Here is a 16,622-nt window from a genome sequence, read left to right as displayed (position 1 = left end):
GAATAACCTAGGTATTTTTGTTTTCTACTGCCTCCTTTATCTTTTACAAGAACTTCGTGGAAAAATGTTATGCACTGAAGTTGAGAGCATTATTAATTGTGCAACAAAAGATAGGGAATTTTACCACCCTTGTTAGGATGAGATCCTGGCTTGGGAGTGAAAGACATGCCAAAGACAAGAGTCCTTAGATCCAATGTATTCATGTACTTATATGGTGTACTGTGTATCACATATGGCAATTGAGAAATGGTGTGCCGCATCAAGAAAAATTTTATGTAGAAGATACCGTCCTTCATATGATCAAAGTGGGAAGTTAAAAGGAGAACTGAAGACAAAGGCTGCGTCACTAACTCTATTCAAAACAAAGTCCTGTGCTGTTTGGCGAATTTCCCCAATGGTCCTCCAATCTTCCTCTTCTTAAGTCTTTTGTTCATGCTGTGGGTTAAGTTGATTGTATTTCCCATGTAAATGAGGTAGGTTAGGAGTATATACTAGTGTTCCATATTGACTGATAGGAGTGAAAAAATCTGACGCAACTAATCTGTTTATAAACGTGCAATGAGTTAAGGCTAAATGGGTTCGGTCATATTCTGGTCGATACGACTAACTCGTTTAATAAACGTGTTGTATTCAGTTTTAACATGAGAACCTGTTTAACCTGTTTAGCATATAAATTTATTAACTTTTATTATTATTTTGTTATTATTGTTTAATTTATGGTTGTAACTAGATGTTTATTCTATATTTATGATTGTAATTGTATTTTAATTTTAGATCTATGAGAATTGATAACAGGTTATTCAGATGAGGTATGACCTATTAATCAAACATGTTATTAAATAGGTTATTTATATTGACTTTTACATGACTTGTAAATTAAACGAGTTAAATATGTTGTGTCGACTCGATTTATTTACTAAACAAGTCATGTTAGTGTTGAAGATTCTTGATACGTTTACTAAACATTTCGAGTTCGGGTCAACCTATATAGCCGAATACTCATGATTTGACATGACACAAACCTGTCCTGCAAACACCAATTACCACCCTTACTGGTTGACAACATGGATGACATATTTGTTGCAAAAAAAGTCCATAAATTATGTTAGACATATTATGTCCCAAGTTGCCCAAACCAATTGTAGGCCCATTTACTTGTAGAACAAGTATATTAACCTTAGGTTAGTCTATAGTTAGCCTATGGTTAGTCAAATAGTCTCTAGTATATAAACCTTATATTGGGTTCATTGTAATACAAGTGCTTATTATAATATGTAATTGTTAAGGGCTTTCTCACTATAGACGTAGGTTGTTAGGCCAAATCACATCATCCAATCTCGCTTATCATTCAATTTTCATACACAATCACACAAAAACTTCCACAAATTATATAGTGCTCATAAATATAGCCAAATTTGTTATAGATCTCAAGTCTCAATTCGTAACTTTTAATTAGGCGTTATATGCGGTGATGTTATGTATAGATCTCAAGTATTTTTGCCAAAGGAAAAGAAAAAAACATAAATAGATAAAGATGGAAAGATTTAATATGTAAATGCATTAATATTTGATACTATAATTAACTAGTCGTTAATCCTTGCAATGCACGAAAAAACTATTAAATATGAGATTTTATAAAAATTTCATTAAACTCTGCACCAATAATATGAATTGACCAAAACACAAACTTTTAGTATGAAAACATAGATAATGACATTTAATGGATTGAGTAATAGCACGAGCTTTTTTAAAGAAAACAATTTGATTTAAAAAGTCAAAAACTTTTAGTTTCTTACTTCTTCCCTTAAATAATGCCAACTTCTAACAAATTAAATGCTTTATAATTTGAAAATCTTAAAAAGCTTACATTAGCACCCTTCAATTTGTCTATAAAACCAATGCTAGATTTACAAATTGCATTCTCATAGCCTCTGTTGTTTGTAAGGTGACTGGAGATAAAAATTTGTCCCAATAGAATTGTCTCTTCCTTCCATTATAGTTTGCATCCTTCCATCCTTCAAAAGCTGTAAGAAGTGATAGGCATACAATCACTGAATAAGAATGTGTATAAAGTTTGGAATTAGCAATAGGATCAAGTCAACCTAAAAAAATCTTCAAATGCCATGAAAAAGGACCAATATCACTCAACTTATTAATTAAACTACAACAATCACAGTCTTTTTGCTGCATCAGCTTCCTCTTTCCTATCTAATGGCGGCACAAACGGGTATGCGCAAGAGTAGCTACAACTATTAAGGGAGGATTAAAGGTCCTATAAGAAGCACTTTTTCCAGTATTTGGGCCCAATGGTGAGTACAAAGATGGCGACCTTTACAAAAAATTCTTTTCAATCCATAATTCAATCCAGAAATGTGTAACCAATGTTATATATGGAAGTGTTGTAGGGGGTAGAGAGTAGAACAAACATATTCTTACGGCCATGCACGGGTGGCTCTAGGTACAGATCAAGGGGTTCAAATGAACCCCCTGAGCTGGGCCAAAAAGAAATTTATATATAATTTTTTCATTTTTTTTATTTGAGCCTCCTAAAATAAATTTTGAACCCCTTAGACCTAATTTTTTTTAAGCCTAGCTGAAATGAACTTGAATATGATCATGTTGACAACTTCTTGGTCTTTTTAAACCCAAAAAAAAAAAAAAAAAACCCCAATAACAAACCAATTTGATCTGAAATATGAGGGGAAAATAGTAAACCTAACAACAAAAGTATAAATTTGTTTATCTTAAATCTTAAAAAATCATTTAGATCTTAACAAATTTAAAATGAACTAGTACAGAAAATTTTATTGTATTTATATCTCGCTTGGAGTTCACTTAACAACAATAATTCATATGTTGATTGTATTTACAAACAATAGATGATTTCCAAGATTAATTTTAACAATAATAATTAGTATCTTCATCATATTAATAAACAATATGCAATGAACTTATAGTTTATCTTATATGAGAAACGCTATGTTCATAATATGCTCACAACAAAGTTTAAGTGGCTGATTGTTACTAGCTGTTACTGATGGGGAAAAAAGTATTTTCAGTAGTGAGTTTAAATTAGAACTAATAAAAATGTATAACCTAAAATTTGTTAGAAAAGTGTTGTGAAAATATTGTAGATGTAACACTTCTCATCTTTTATTATGTCGCTAGTATGCACTATGAAAAATTTTGTAATAAAGAAATCACATAGACTGCAAGACTCACTTTTTTTTACCCAAAATGTATCTTCTAATTGACCCCCTAAATATATGTCATGGAGTCGCCACTGCGGCCATGCCCATATAGCTTCTAAGTTCTAACTATGAAATTCCACCAGCATTCAAATATCACTTAGTTTATGTAAAATTGTAAAAGTAATAAAACTAACCCCAAAAAGTATCATTATGGAAAATTCTTTTGAACAAATAAATTTGAGTAGTCAAAATCAAAGCAAATTCATCTTAAAATTACAATTTCAAACACAATCACACGAACCTACTATGAAATTCCACTTAAAATGTCTATATGGATTTATCGAACCATTTTATTAACAAAATTGCAGGGGATTCTAGCATTTTGCCCTTATTTTTAAAAAAATTTAGCAATATGTCCCTGTTTTGAAACTATTTAGGTCCATGCCCCTATTTTGGAACTCGATTTTTTCAAAATCAAGTTTTAATGTAAAACTCGATCTGTAGAAAATCGAGTATAAGGCGATCAAACTTTAAAAAAAAAAAATTGCATGGAACTCGAGTTCATGAAGCTCGAGTTCCATTTAAAATACCGCTATAGGTCAACCTGAACGCAGCTATAGAGGTATGAGGTGATCAAACTTTCAAAAAAAAAAAATTTGCATGGAACTCGAGTTCATAGAGCTTGAGTTCCATTTAAAACGCCTCTATAAGTCTAGCTAAACAAGGCTACATGTATTGAACTCGAGCTCTATGAACTCGAGTTCCATGCAATTTTTTTTTAATTTTTTTTAAAGTTTCATTTGGCATAAGTCAATTTTAAACCAATCGAGTTTTTGATTGAAACTCGATTTTATTAAAATCGAGTTTCAGAACAGGGGAACAAACCTAAATAATTTCAAAACAGGGATATATTGCTAAATTTTTTTAAAAATAAGAGTAAAATACTAGAATCCCCCAAAATTGGATACAAACATCACTTGGTGTAAGTAAAGCCAATAAAAATCACCAAAAAAAGAAAAACCGTCTTGGTGGAAAAATCACAGAGATAAATGAATTAGGCAGAAATATAAAACCAAACAAACTCATCTGCAAACATATACCTATGAAAACTAAATAATCTATAACGATTTCCTGTTGTCTTCATTTTGTAAAGAAAAATGATAACAAACTGTTATTCTAAATTTTAGAAATTGCACTTATATCCTTTTTGATAAGTAAGCGAAAAATGCACCGTATGATCCAATACTCAAATCATATTGCTGAAATTCTAAATTCCATATTTCAACTACTATGAACCTACAATTCTTATCTATCATCATCTCCCTTCCGCAATTACACCTACGAACTATTTTGCTGAAATTATATGATATAAAATTGTGGCATATGTGTCGTGATTTTATGGAGAATGACTTGGAATCTTGCAATGGAAACAATTATGATTGTTGGATTTATTGCTTATTGAGGTATTGGGAAAAGAAAAATCTTCAAATAACAATATTAATAACAAAATTGGAATACAAACACCAATTAAAATGCATCTGCTAATTACAAAAGACAATATAAAGAAAAATAGTGTAAGGGTCTTGTTATTTCAGTTTGTCTTAAAATTATAGAGTTAAGGGATTGAGGTTTTCAAATCCGGACCGGACCAGACCGTACGGTCCGACCCGGTTAACCGTAAACCTTCCCAATTTCAGTTCTTTTAACTTTGAGAACTTCTGTATGAAGAAAACGCATGAAACCATCCAAACCAAGGTCAGACCGTACGGTTCTAAGAACCGTGGCCAGTTTTTGAGGTTCACACGGCTCCTTCTTTTGACCGAAAAATTGATATCGGCCAGTAAATGTTTTGAATTCAAAAAAATCGAGAGAGAAAGAAAAAAAGGAGCCACGTTACCACCGTCACTGAAAATAGAGATTTTTTGATGCTGCAAAACAAGGTTCAGAGCCTGAAAGTTCAAACTGAGATAGAGAGTTTGAACTGAGATAAGGAGGAGCTGGATCTGAAAATTTGAAACTTTGAAAATGAAAGAGGAAGATAAGAATAAGAATGTGTGGAGGTCAATTGATATAATATGTGGGTTGTAAAGTTGAAAAAACGTGTGGCAGGAACTCTTGGGAGATGTGGATTACAGGCTGGTAAGTGTTTTACCTTTTTTATTCATAGGTTTTATAACCACCACCACCAGGTAACAGTTTTTAATTTTTATCATGAATCCAACGTCTCTAATTTACTACTACTATATTAATACGGTATATTTTATTGATTTTTTTTTTTAATTTTATAAAGTTAACTAGTCTTATATTATATACATATGTTATTGGCCTGAAATTAGACTAAGACATATTGGCTTAGATATGAATTTGCAATTTGCATTTGTGTTGATCCCTAAAAAAAAAAAACTTATATGACCTTTTACCAAATAATTAAATTTACGAACATATAAATAATGTATATTATAAATATATTTGAAGAAATACTATATTTATGTTTGCTTTAGATGTGAAAAATACATTTGAAAGATAAATTTCAATATTTAATTTGACTATTTTAGTTAATTTTATATTTGTATTAATTTAATATTTTTATATATTTTTAAAATAATTATTAAATTAATTATGACGTCATCACGGTTTGATCCCGGGTTCGATCTCAGTTCAACTTCAAAAACCTTGAACCTCTCCTTTTTACGGTTCAATGAACGATCCAGGTTTTAAAACCTTATTAGCAATTTGAAACTATAAAAGTAATATTATGGGACATGGATTCTGTGTTTAAGAAACTAAAGCAACTTAACACTTAAAAATCCAACCTTAGATTTAATTTTCATTTGTTCACTTTTGTTTTTCTCACTAACCAAACAAATATACAAAAGAAAAATAAACCTATGCACAAAAACCCAATAATAATAATAATAATAATTGTGAGGGTAAAATGGTCAAAATATACATTTAGGCCTTGGGCCTGATTTGGTGGTGCAAGCCTGTCAGAGCAGAGCTTTCAAGGCCCACAAGTCAACTCGTGCTAGAAAGATTGGTGAGGTTATCCGAGGAGAGGCGTCTCCTCGGCCAGGTTAGGTAAAGATTGCTTAACGTGTTGTAATGTATGGGGAGAGAATTCTGGAAGGCCTGGTAAAGATGTGTTCCATATTGTTGTAGAGAGAAAGAACGTATATGAAATATCAAGGGAAAAATGCTGCTACTACCGCATTAAAGACCCTGCACCTACCTCCTTAAAGACCCTGCACCTACCTCCTTGACAGCATTAATGGAGAAATGACCTCTAAACAGTAAAATTTAGCCTTCCAGCTATTGTTTGAAGACTTCAAGAAGGTGATGGATGTGACAAATATCTATTTGGAAGATCTGCGCTACACGTGGAAGAGAAAAAGGGAGAAGAAGATGGATATAAGAGGAAAGAAAATAAAGAGAGAAGGAGGATGGAACATTTTAACTTGAATTGTAATCTTTTATAAGGAGAGAAAGGCAATACAAGTGATCCTCGACCAAACGTCCAAGGAGAGTTTTTCTGTTATTTTTATCCATGAATTGCGTAAATAGCGGCAATCTAGCCTGTTTACTACTTGTCCAATATTCATAAACCTAGTTTTCAAACCCATACTCTACAAATTTCATTGTATAAAGCTCATTGGGTCTGAGTCCATCTAGTGATTGGACCGAGTACAAATTGTGCACTTACAATTGGCGCCGTCTGTGGGAAACTAGTGCTTAAGGAATTGGAACACTATGGCAGGCTCAGATCCGCATCATGCAAAATCTCAGGGGTCCCAGTGTGAAGATCATTTCGAACGCCTCGAACGTGAGAGGGATCGAGAGGGAAGTGTGCATACGGTGCACCCCGATGGAAGTCATTCGCATGGTGGAAGCAAAGCCCTCCATGAGGATGATGCTAAGGCCATGCAAAAGGAGATTGACCACCTTAAGAAAAGGTTACGCCATGCGAGACGGAGGCGGACGCCATCTCTTTCTGATCCTTCTTCTGAGGGCTCTCAGGGGAGTAGTTACAGGCCAAGGTCTAGGACTCCTCCTAGCGAAACCTTCTCGTATGAGAAAGTCGATCTTCCGGGTCGTAGGCATAAGAAGTCTTCCTCCAGGGGCTTAGGAAACGACGCTATGAGCAGGGCGTTGCACCAGATCTCCAAGTCACCTTTCTCACGCAGGATCGAGAAGGGAAAGCTTCCACGACGATTTACTCAGCCCACTTTCACCATCTATAATGGCCGGACAGACCCAATCGAACACGTGAGCCATTTTCAATTAGAGGATGGCAGTACATTCTCAAAACGAAACCTTAATGTACAAAGTCTTCCCCTCTAGCTTGGGACCTGTTGCTATGAGATGGTTTAACGGCCTGATGACGGGTTCTGTTGACTCTTTTATGGAACTCACTAGGGCATTTGCGTATCAATTCATTACGTGCAGTAGAGTTCCTCGGCCATTGGACTCATTGCTATCCATGGCCATGAAGGGGGGAGAGACCTTGAAAACGTATTTTGACAGATACTAGGAAATGTTTAATGAAATCGACGACGATTTTGATGAGGTGACGATTAACACTTTCAAGGTGGGCTCCCGACTAATCACGACATACGGAAATCTCTGACCAAAAAGCCCGTACGAAGTGTACGTCGGCTCATGGATCGTATTGATGAGTACAAAAGAGTTGAGGAAGATCAACAACAAGGTAAGGGGAAGGCGAAGGTTATCCCTCACGAGAGGAGGGATTTCAGGTCGGATAGGTACAATAACAACAAGCCGAGGAGAGATTTCTCTGGGCAGTCTAGTCCGGCCACTCCACAAGTAGTCAACATCGTATTTCGAGAATTGGTACATCAGTTGCTGGAGAGCATCCGCAAGGAACCCTAATTCAAGTGGCCTAGTAAGATGGCTGGGGATCCTACGAAGCGAAACTAGAACCTTATTTGCCAATATCATCAAGATGTAAGTCATACTACCGAGAACTGCCAGACACTTTGAAACCATTTAGAGTAGTTGGTTAGTGAAGTAAAATTGAAGCAACATTTGTATCAGCCCAACGAACAAGGAAGTCATTCAGGTTCGAATAACAAGAGGAACAACTCATCCCGACCACCTTTGGGGACGGTTAATGTTATTTTTGCTGCCCCTGGTCGGACAGGCTCCTGTCCTACTAGGGTGATGTCAGTGTCACATATTCCCATCGAGGAGGCCAATTCAAGGCCGAAGAGGGTTAAGGGGCATAGTCCACCTATCTTGGGCTTCTCGGACGAAGATAAGGTTGGAACCACTCAACCACATGATGATGCCTTAGTGATTACACTGAGGATAGAGGGCTATGATGTGAAGAGAGTGATGGTTGATCAGGGTAGTGGCACTGATATTATGTACCCCGATTTGTTTAAGGGGCTCAATTTAAAGCGAGAGGATCTTACGGCTTATGATTCACCACTAATAAGTTTTGAAGGGAAGGCCATCATACCAAAGAGACAAATTCACTTGCCTGTGCAGTCAGGTCCAGAAACGGTTGATGTGGATTTCATTGTGGTTGACGCTTATTCCCCATATACGGCCATCGTTGTAAGGCCTTGGCTGCATCTCTAGGTGCTGTTTCCTCAACCTTACATGCCAAAGTGAAGTTCCCGTCGGGGGGACAGATCGAAGAAATTCTTGGAAGCCAGTCAGTAGCAAAGCAATGCAGATCGGCTGCAATACTGCATCAGGCTAAACCGGAGTCCTCGGCCTCGGCTGCGGAAGACTTATAGAAATTAACGTCTCTAGATGCGCTCGGTGCGATGACAACAGAGGAGGCAACATGTGAGGAGTTAGAAAGATTTCTTATTAATGATGATCCTGAAAGGTTCTTTCAGGTTGGAGTTCAACTACCACATCAAGAGAAGATGGAACTGGTTATGTTTTTGAAAAACAATATTGACGTATTTGCATGGGATCCCTATGAGGCCCCTGGGGTTGATCCAAGCTTCATTTGAACGTCAATCCTACCTTTTTCCCGAGGAGGCAACCACCTCGGCATTCCTCTAAAGAACATGCCGAGGCTGTCAAAGAAGAGGTACTCAAGCTCAAAAGGGCTGGGGCAATTAAAGAAATTTTTTATCCGGAATGGTTAGCTCACACAGTAGTGGTGAAGAAGAAAAACGGAAGGTGGAGAGTGTGTGTGGACTTCACAGATTTGAACAAAACTTATCCTAAGGATTCATTTCCAATGCCTCGCATAGATCAGTAAGTGGATGCTACAGTTGGACATCCTCAGATGAGTTTTTTGGATGTGTTCCAAGGCTATCACCAAATACCTTTGGCACTAGATGATCAAGAGAAAATAGCTTTCATTACTCCTACGGGAAATTATCATTACAAGGTGATGCCATTTGGTTTGAAAAACGTAGGGGCTACCTATCAAAGGATGATGACCACAATGTTCAAGTCACATCTAGGCAAGACTATTGAGGTATATGTGGATGACATGGTGGTGAAAAGCAAGGTTACTTTCACACATGTGAAAGATTTGAATGACACTTTTCAGACTTTGAGGAAGTACAAGTTGCGTCTAAATGCCTCTAAGTGCTCTTTTGGCGTAGGCTCTGGTAAATTTCTCGATTACATGGTGACTCATAGAGGAATAGAAGTGAATCCGGCACAAGTCAGGGCAATTAACAACCTGCAACCTCCCCGGAATCCAAAGGAAGTTCAGAAATTAACAGGAATGACTGCCGCTCTCAACAAGTTTATTTCTCGATCAACTAATAGATGTAGACCTTTCTTTTAGCTGCTGAATAAGTGGAAAGGATTTGAATGGATCGAGGAGTGTGCCTTAGCTTTTCAACAACTCAAGGAGTATCTCTCTCAACCACCCATCATGTCTCGACCAGAGTTGGATGAAATATTGTTCGCATATATAGCAGTGGCCATCCATGCCGTTAGTTTGGTTTTAATACGGGACGATAGTGGTGTACAAAGACCAGTTTACTACGCGAGCAAATCTTTGCATGAAGCTGAGGTGCGTTATTTACCATTGGAGAAAGCGACTCTGGCCGTAGTGAATGCTACGCGTAAACTACCTCACTATTTCCAGTCCCACACAGTTGTTATTTTGACTTAACTCCCTCTTAAGTCGATATTGCGAAGTGCTGATTATTCAAGGAGGATAACAAAATGGGGAACTATTCTGGAGGCTTTCGATATCAAATATATGCCTCGCAGCTCCATAAGGGGCCAGATCCTTGTTGATTTGGTGGCAGAATTCGTTGAACCTTCATTAGAAGAAATTACAAAGAAGTTGCACATGGATGAAAAATTAGTTGGCATGATCACGTGCAAGGAGCTCTTGGTTTGGAAAGTATATGTTGATGGGGCGGTGAATCAGAGAGGGTCAGGTGTTGGACTAGTTTTGGTATCCCCTGAAGGAATTACTTTTGAGAAATTATTGAGATTGAGGTTCTCGACCACTAATAATGAGGCTGAGTACGAAGCTGTGTTGGTTGGGATGGATATGGTCCAGAAAATGGGGGGGCAGGCCAGTCCAAATGTTCTCGGATTCTCAATTAGTCGTGGGCCAAGTGATAGGGACAATAGAGGCTAGAGATCCGAGAATGCAAGAAAATCTGACCAAGGTTAGATGTTCACAATCCAAGTTTGAATCCTTTATCGTGACGCACATTTCTAAGAGTGGAAACATGCATGTTGATTCATTGGCCACGCTGGCAACATCCTCAGCTCAAGGCTTGCCTAGGATCATCCTTGTCGAAGACCTGTTGAAACCTACTCGGACAGCAGTGGATGCCGTCTATATTCATCAGGTTAGGTTCGGACCTAGTTGGATGGACCCCATAGTTTCTTTCCTTAAGAGTGATGTTCTGCCCAAGGAGAAGTCTGAACCAGATAAATTTCTTCAAAAGGCACCTCAATTCTGGTTGTCCAAGGATCAAAAGCTGTATAAACGCTCCTTTTCCGGACTATACTTGCTGTGTGTACACCCTGAAGCAACGGAGACACTTTTGGAAGAATTGCATGAATGGATTTGTGGAAGTCATACAGGAGGAAGGTCCTTAGCCTATACAGCTTTGACCCAGGGATATTGGTGGCCCAATATGCAAAGAGAGGCTCAAGACTATGCGAGAAAATGTGACCAGTGCCAGAGATTTGCTCCTAACATCCATCAGCCTGGAGGTGTACTTAATCCTTTGTCTAGTCCCTCGTCGTTTGCTCAATGGGGATTAGATATAGTAGGTCCTTTCCCAAAGGCTGTGGGAAATAAAAGGTGGTTGCTCGTAGGAACTAATTACTTTACTAAGTAGGTTGAAGCTGAGCCTTTGTCGAACATTAGGGACGTAGATACGAAGAAGTTCGTTTGGAAGAACATTATCACTAGGTTTGGGATACCTCACACACTTGTTTCAGATAATGGTTTGCATTTTGATAGTAAAGCTTTTAGAAAGTATTGTGGCAACTTGGGTATCACGAATAGATACTCCACTCCAGCTTATCCTCAGGGAAATGGGCAGGCCGAGACTGTTAACAAAGTTATAGTCAGTGGACTTAAGAGGAGGTTGGATCATGCAAAGGGGAGATGGGTAGAAGAATTTTCACATGTTCTGTGGACATATCGGACTACACCACGAAGATCCACAGGAGAAACGCCCTTCTCCATGACTTATGGGGCCGAGGCCATGATCCCTTTGGAAACTGGGTTTCCGTCGTTAAGGACAAGCTCTTTCAGCCCTGATAATAACAATGGCTTACTGGAGAAAAGCTTGGACCTAGTTGAGGAACGGAGGGAGAATGCCATGGTTCAGCTTGCTTATTATCAGCATAAGCTTAAACGTGGATATGATGTTCACATGAAGCTAAGGCCACCAGCGCTTGAGGACCTAGTAATAAGGAAAGTCTTGGGTGCTGCCAAGAACCCTGCATGGGGAAAGCAAGGGCCTACCTGGGAAGGACCATACCGAATCACTTTTGTGGCGGGTATAGGGGCATATCGTCTAGCAAACTTAGACGAAAAAATTTACCACGTCCATGGAATGTAAATAACTTATGAAGGTACTACCATTAACGAAAGGCATTTCTTCCGTTTTTGTTCTATTATTCTTGTGTTATGCTTAAATTCATTATTTCACTTCATTATTCAAAGTATCAAACAGCAACCTGGTCATGCATGGCTCCTCGGATCACATACCTTGTGGAAATTTATATATTATTAAGTGTTAAACAGAATCTTAGTTACGTCGGGTCCTTGGATCCTCTACTTTAGGGAAATTAACATTTCAGTTCGTTTTTACAAGTATCAAACAGAAACTTGGTCATGCATGATTCCTCGGACCACATACCTCGTGGAATTGATATCTTATCAAGTGTTAAACAGAACCTTAGTTACGTCGGGTCCTCGGATCCTCTACTTTGGGGAAATTAACATTTCAGTTCGTTTTTACAAGTATCAAACAGAAACTTGGTCATGCATGGCTCCTCGGATCACATACCTCGTGAAAATTGATATATTATTAAGTGTTAAACAGAACCTTAGTTACGTCGGGTCCTCGGATCCTCTACTTTGGGGAAATTAACATTTCAGTTCATTTTTACAAGTATCAAACAGAAACCTGGTCATGCATGGCTCCTCGGACCACATACCTCGTGAAAATTGATATATTATTAAGTGTTAAACAGAACCTTAGTTACGTCGGGTCCTCGGATCCTCTACTTTGGGGAAATTAACATTTCAGTTCGTTTTACAAGTATCAAACAAAAACCTGGTCATGCATGGCTCCTCGGACCACATACCTCGTGGAAATTGATATATTCTTAAGTGTTAAACAGAATCTTAGTTACGCCGGGTCCTCGGATCCTTTACTTTTAGGAAATTAACATTTTAGTTCGTTTTTACAAGTATTAAACAGAAATCTGGTCATGCGTGGCTCCTCGGACCACATACCTCGTGGAAATTGATATATTATTAAATGTTAAACAGAACCTTAGTTACGTTGGGCCTTGGATCCTCTACTTTTGGGAAATTAACATTTTAGTTCATTTTTACAAGTATCAAACAAAAACCTGGTCATGCATGGCTCCTCGGACCACATACCTCGTGGAAATTGATATATTATTAAGTGTTAAACAGAACCTTAGTTACGTCAGGTCTTCGAATCCTCTACTTTGGGGAAATTAACATTTTAGTTCATTTTTACAAGTATCAAACAGAAATTTGGTCATGCAAGGCTCCTCGGACCATATACCTCGTGAAAATTGATATATTATTAAGTGTTAAACAGAACTTTAGTTACGTCGAGTCCTCGGATCCTCTACTTTGGGAAAATTAACATTTCAGTTCGTTTTTATAAGGATCAAATAGAAACCTGGTCATGCATGGCTCCTCGGACCACATTCCTCGTGAAAATTGATATATTATTAAGTGTTAAACAGAACCTTAGTTACGTCGGGTCCTCGAACCCTCTACTTTAGGAAAATTAACATTTCAGTTTGTTTTTACAAGTATCAAACAGAAACCTGGTCATGCATGGCTCCTCGGATCACATACCTCGTAAAAATTGATATATTATTAAGTGTTAAGCAGAACCTTAGTTACGCCGGGTCCTCGGATCCTTTACTTTTAGGAAATTAACATTTTAGTTCGTTTTTACAAGTATTAAACAGAAATCTGGTCATGCGTGGCTCCTCGGACCACATACCTCGTGGAAATTGATATATTATTAAATGTTAAACAGAACCTTAGTTACGTCAGGTCCTTGGATCCTCTACTTTTGGGAAATTAACATTTTAGTTCATTTTTACAAGTATCAAACAAAAACCTGGTCATGCATGGCTCCTCGGACCACATACCTCGTGGAAATTGATATATTATTAAGTGTTAAACAGAACCTTAGTTACGTCGGGTCTTCGAATCCTCTACTTTGGAGAAATTAACATTTTAGTTCGTTTTTACAAGTATTAAACAGAAATTTGGTCATGCATGGCTCCTCAGACCATATACCTCGTGAAAATTGATATATTATTAAGTGTTAAACAGAACTTTAGTTACGTCGAGTCCTCGGATCCTCTACTTTGGGAAAATTAACATTTCAATTCGTTTTTATAAGGATCAAATAGAAACCTGGTCATGCATGGCTCCTTGGACCACATTCCTCGTGAAAATTGATATATTATTAAGTGTTAAACAGAACCTTAGTTACGTCGGGTCCTCGAATCCTCTACTTTAGGAAAATTAACATTTCAGTTTGTTTTTACAAGTATCAAACAGAAACCTGGTCATGCATGGCTCCTCGAGCCACATACCTCGTGAAAATTAATATATTATTAAGTGTTAAACAGAGCCTTAGTTACATCGGGTCCTCGGATCCTCTACTTTTGGGAAATTAACATTTCAGTTCGTTTTTACAAGTATCAAACAGAAACCTGGTCATGCATGGTTCTCAGACCACATACCTCGTGGAAATTGATATATTATTAAGTGTTAAACAGAACCTTAGTTACGTCAGGTCCTATGACCCTCTACTTTGGGGAAATTAACATTTCAGTTCGTTTTTACAAGTATCAAACGGAACCTCAGTCATGATTCTTGGGCCATATACCATGGTATGTTTTATGGTTTACTTTATGCCCAAACTGAAAATCAAATCAAGTCTTAAACTATATTTCTCTTGTTTAAGTTTAAAAATGTTCATACATACTTAACCGTATGCTGTTGTACTTCGGATATTACAGTTTCAATACATAACTTATCTGTTGATCATTAAATTTGATAAATTGAGCGCACTTTTTTGTTGGATTACTGATGCCTAAGGCATCGTAAAGACTTCCCTGTACATAGGAATGCTAAGTCAATTATTCAATGCATGTGATTTACATTAAGGTAAAGGAAATTGATATTTCAGTAAAGGAGATTGGCAATGAACTGAAGAGCAATATTTTGAATTTGTCATTAATTCTGTCAGTAGGTACATTGGGAATGAAGTTCTAATAAGGATCAAAATAGAAGTTCTAAAACAACAAAAAAATAACCAAAAATAAATTAAATTAAATTACAAAAAGGAAAAAGGTCCTTAATGGCCTATGCCTAGAGTTTTGTGGGAGGATCCTGTCTACACTTGTTGGTAGCTTCTTTTGTTTTGACTTCCTCCTCTGTTTGCTTAAGCTCCATTTCGAACAAGGTTTGGACTTGTTTTCCTTTGTCCTTTGCCACTTGTAGAAGAACATTTGGCTTGGCATGCTCACTTATGCACTTCCCGGCCCTATCACCTTGTTCTTTCTCTTTATCAGAACCAATAAGTTCTTTAGGAGATGGAAGAGGTTCTTCACTTGGAAATGGTTATGCCAAAGGCACTGCCTTAGAGGTAGTTGAAGTGGGAGGAAGGTCTTCAATCACTCAAATATCCTGTGGAATCCAAATGTTCTCGAACTTCCTCAAATCGGAATCGGTTGAAACTCCTGCCACGTTTAGGGCTTCAGCCTAAACCAGTTAACAGTATTCCCTACACAATTCTGCTAGCTCCTCGGTCAGACGGGTTTCCGTTGCCTCTACCCCTTCATTGTAAGCCGCCTTCTTAGTAGCCTCCATGGTTTCCTTGAGAGTACGAGCCTCCTCCTTGGCTTGAGCAAGCTCCTTTTTTAGGTCAGAGTTTTCTTGCTGAGCTTTGGATAGGTCCTCGTCTTTTTGGCGCAGGAGTTTGCGTTGCCCCTCCATTTGAGCCTTGGTGGTTTTAAGAATGGCCTCAACACTGTTTCTTTCTCTCTTCTCGTCTACCAATTTTTTGGTTAGATCCTCGTTGTCTGCCACGGCACGACCTAAACCCTTCTCGGTCTCGACCCTAATTTGGAGCTTAGCCGCAGCCTGTTTTCGAGAATCCTCCACCCATTTCTCAGCCACAAAAACTTCTTGGACGACCTGCATTGAAATGTTAGACAAGCAAGTTATGATAGAAATAGCATAAAAGCACATATGAGAGACTTTCTATAGAAAAATGATGAAACTATGAGATAAAGGTAGTCGGAGGATACATACCAGAGCCAAGTCTCTTTTTAAGGATAGGAAAAGGTGGGGTTAGGTCATCTTCTCCAAGGCCTCCATATCTTTTGGTAAAAGAAGGGGCTATTCCAGAGCTTCGGCAAGGTGATAGGCATGTCCTTGTTGGAACGCCCTAATGCTGGAATTCCAATGCAGGAGACCAATTAACCTGTGTGCGATGCACCTCGGCCAGATCATGGCTTTCCCCTCTCTCTACAGAGTGGGTGCGCGTTGCACCCTTAGCAACTTTTTGTTGTTATTGTTGTTGTTGCTTTAGTTTCTTCTGCTGTGTCATTTCTGTCTCCTCAGCCTCGTTTTTCCTTTTCTTTTTGGCGTCAAGAGCAGGAATCTTAAGGTCAGCAGGGGGAGGAGGTGGTGGCAACTTAGGAGGGGGTTGAGAT

At 38.0% G+C, this 16,622-nt stretch overlaps 1 protein-coding gene across 1 annotated transcript; it reads left to right on the top strand.

Annotated features, from left to right (window-relative positions):
- Window positions 1-11,851: 11,851 nt before the first annotated feature.
- Window positions 11,852-12,232, top strand: LOC142635361 (uncharacterized). Its single transcript, XM_075809533.1, has one exon. The coding sequence runs from the start codon at window positions 11,852-11,854 to the stop codon at window positions 12,230-12,232; it is 381 nt and encodes a 126-aa protein (XP_075665648.1).
- Window positions 12,233-16,622: the final 4,390 nt, after the last annotated feature.

Source organism: Castanea sativa, chromosome 5, assembly GCF_040712315.1.
Source record: "Castanea sativa cultivar Marrone di Chiusa Pesio chromosome 5, ASM4071231v1".
In the NCBI taxonomy this organism is placed as follows: domain Eukaryota; kingdom Viridiplantae; phylum Streptophyta; class Magnoliopsida; order Fagales; family Fagaceae; genus Castanea; species Castanea sativa.
This window is presented reverse-complemented; position numbering and strand designations above follow the sequence as displayed.

Coding starts and splice junctions, on each gene's coding strand:
- LOC142635361 (XM_075809533.1), top strand. CDS start 11,852: ATGACTTATGGGGCCGAGGCCATGATCCCTTTGGAAACTGGGTTTCCG.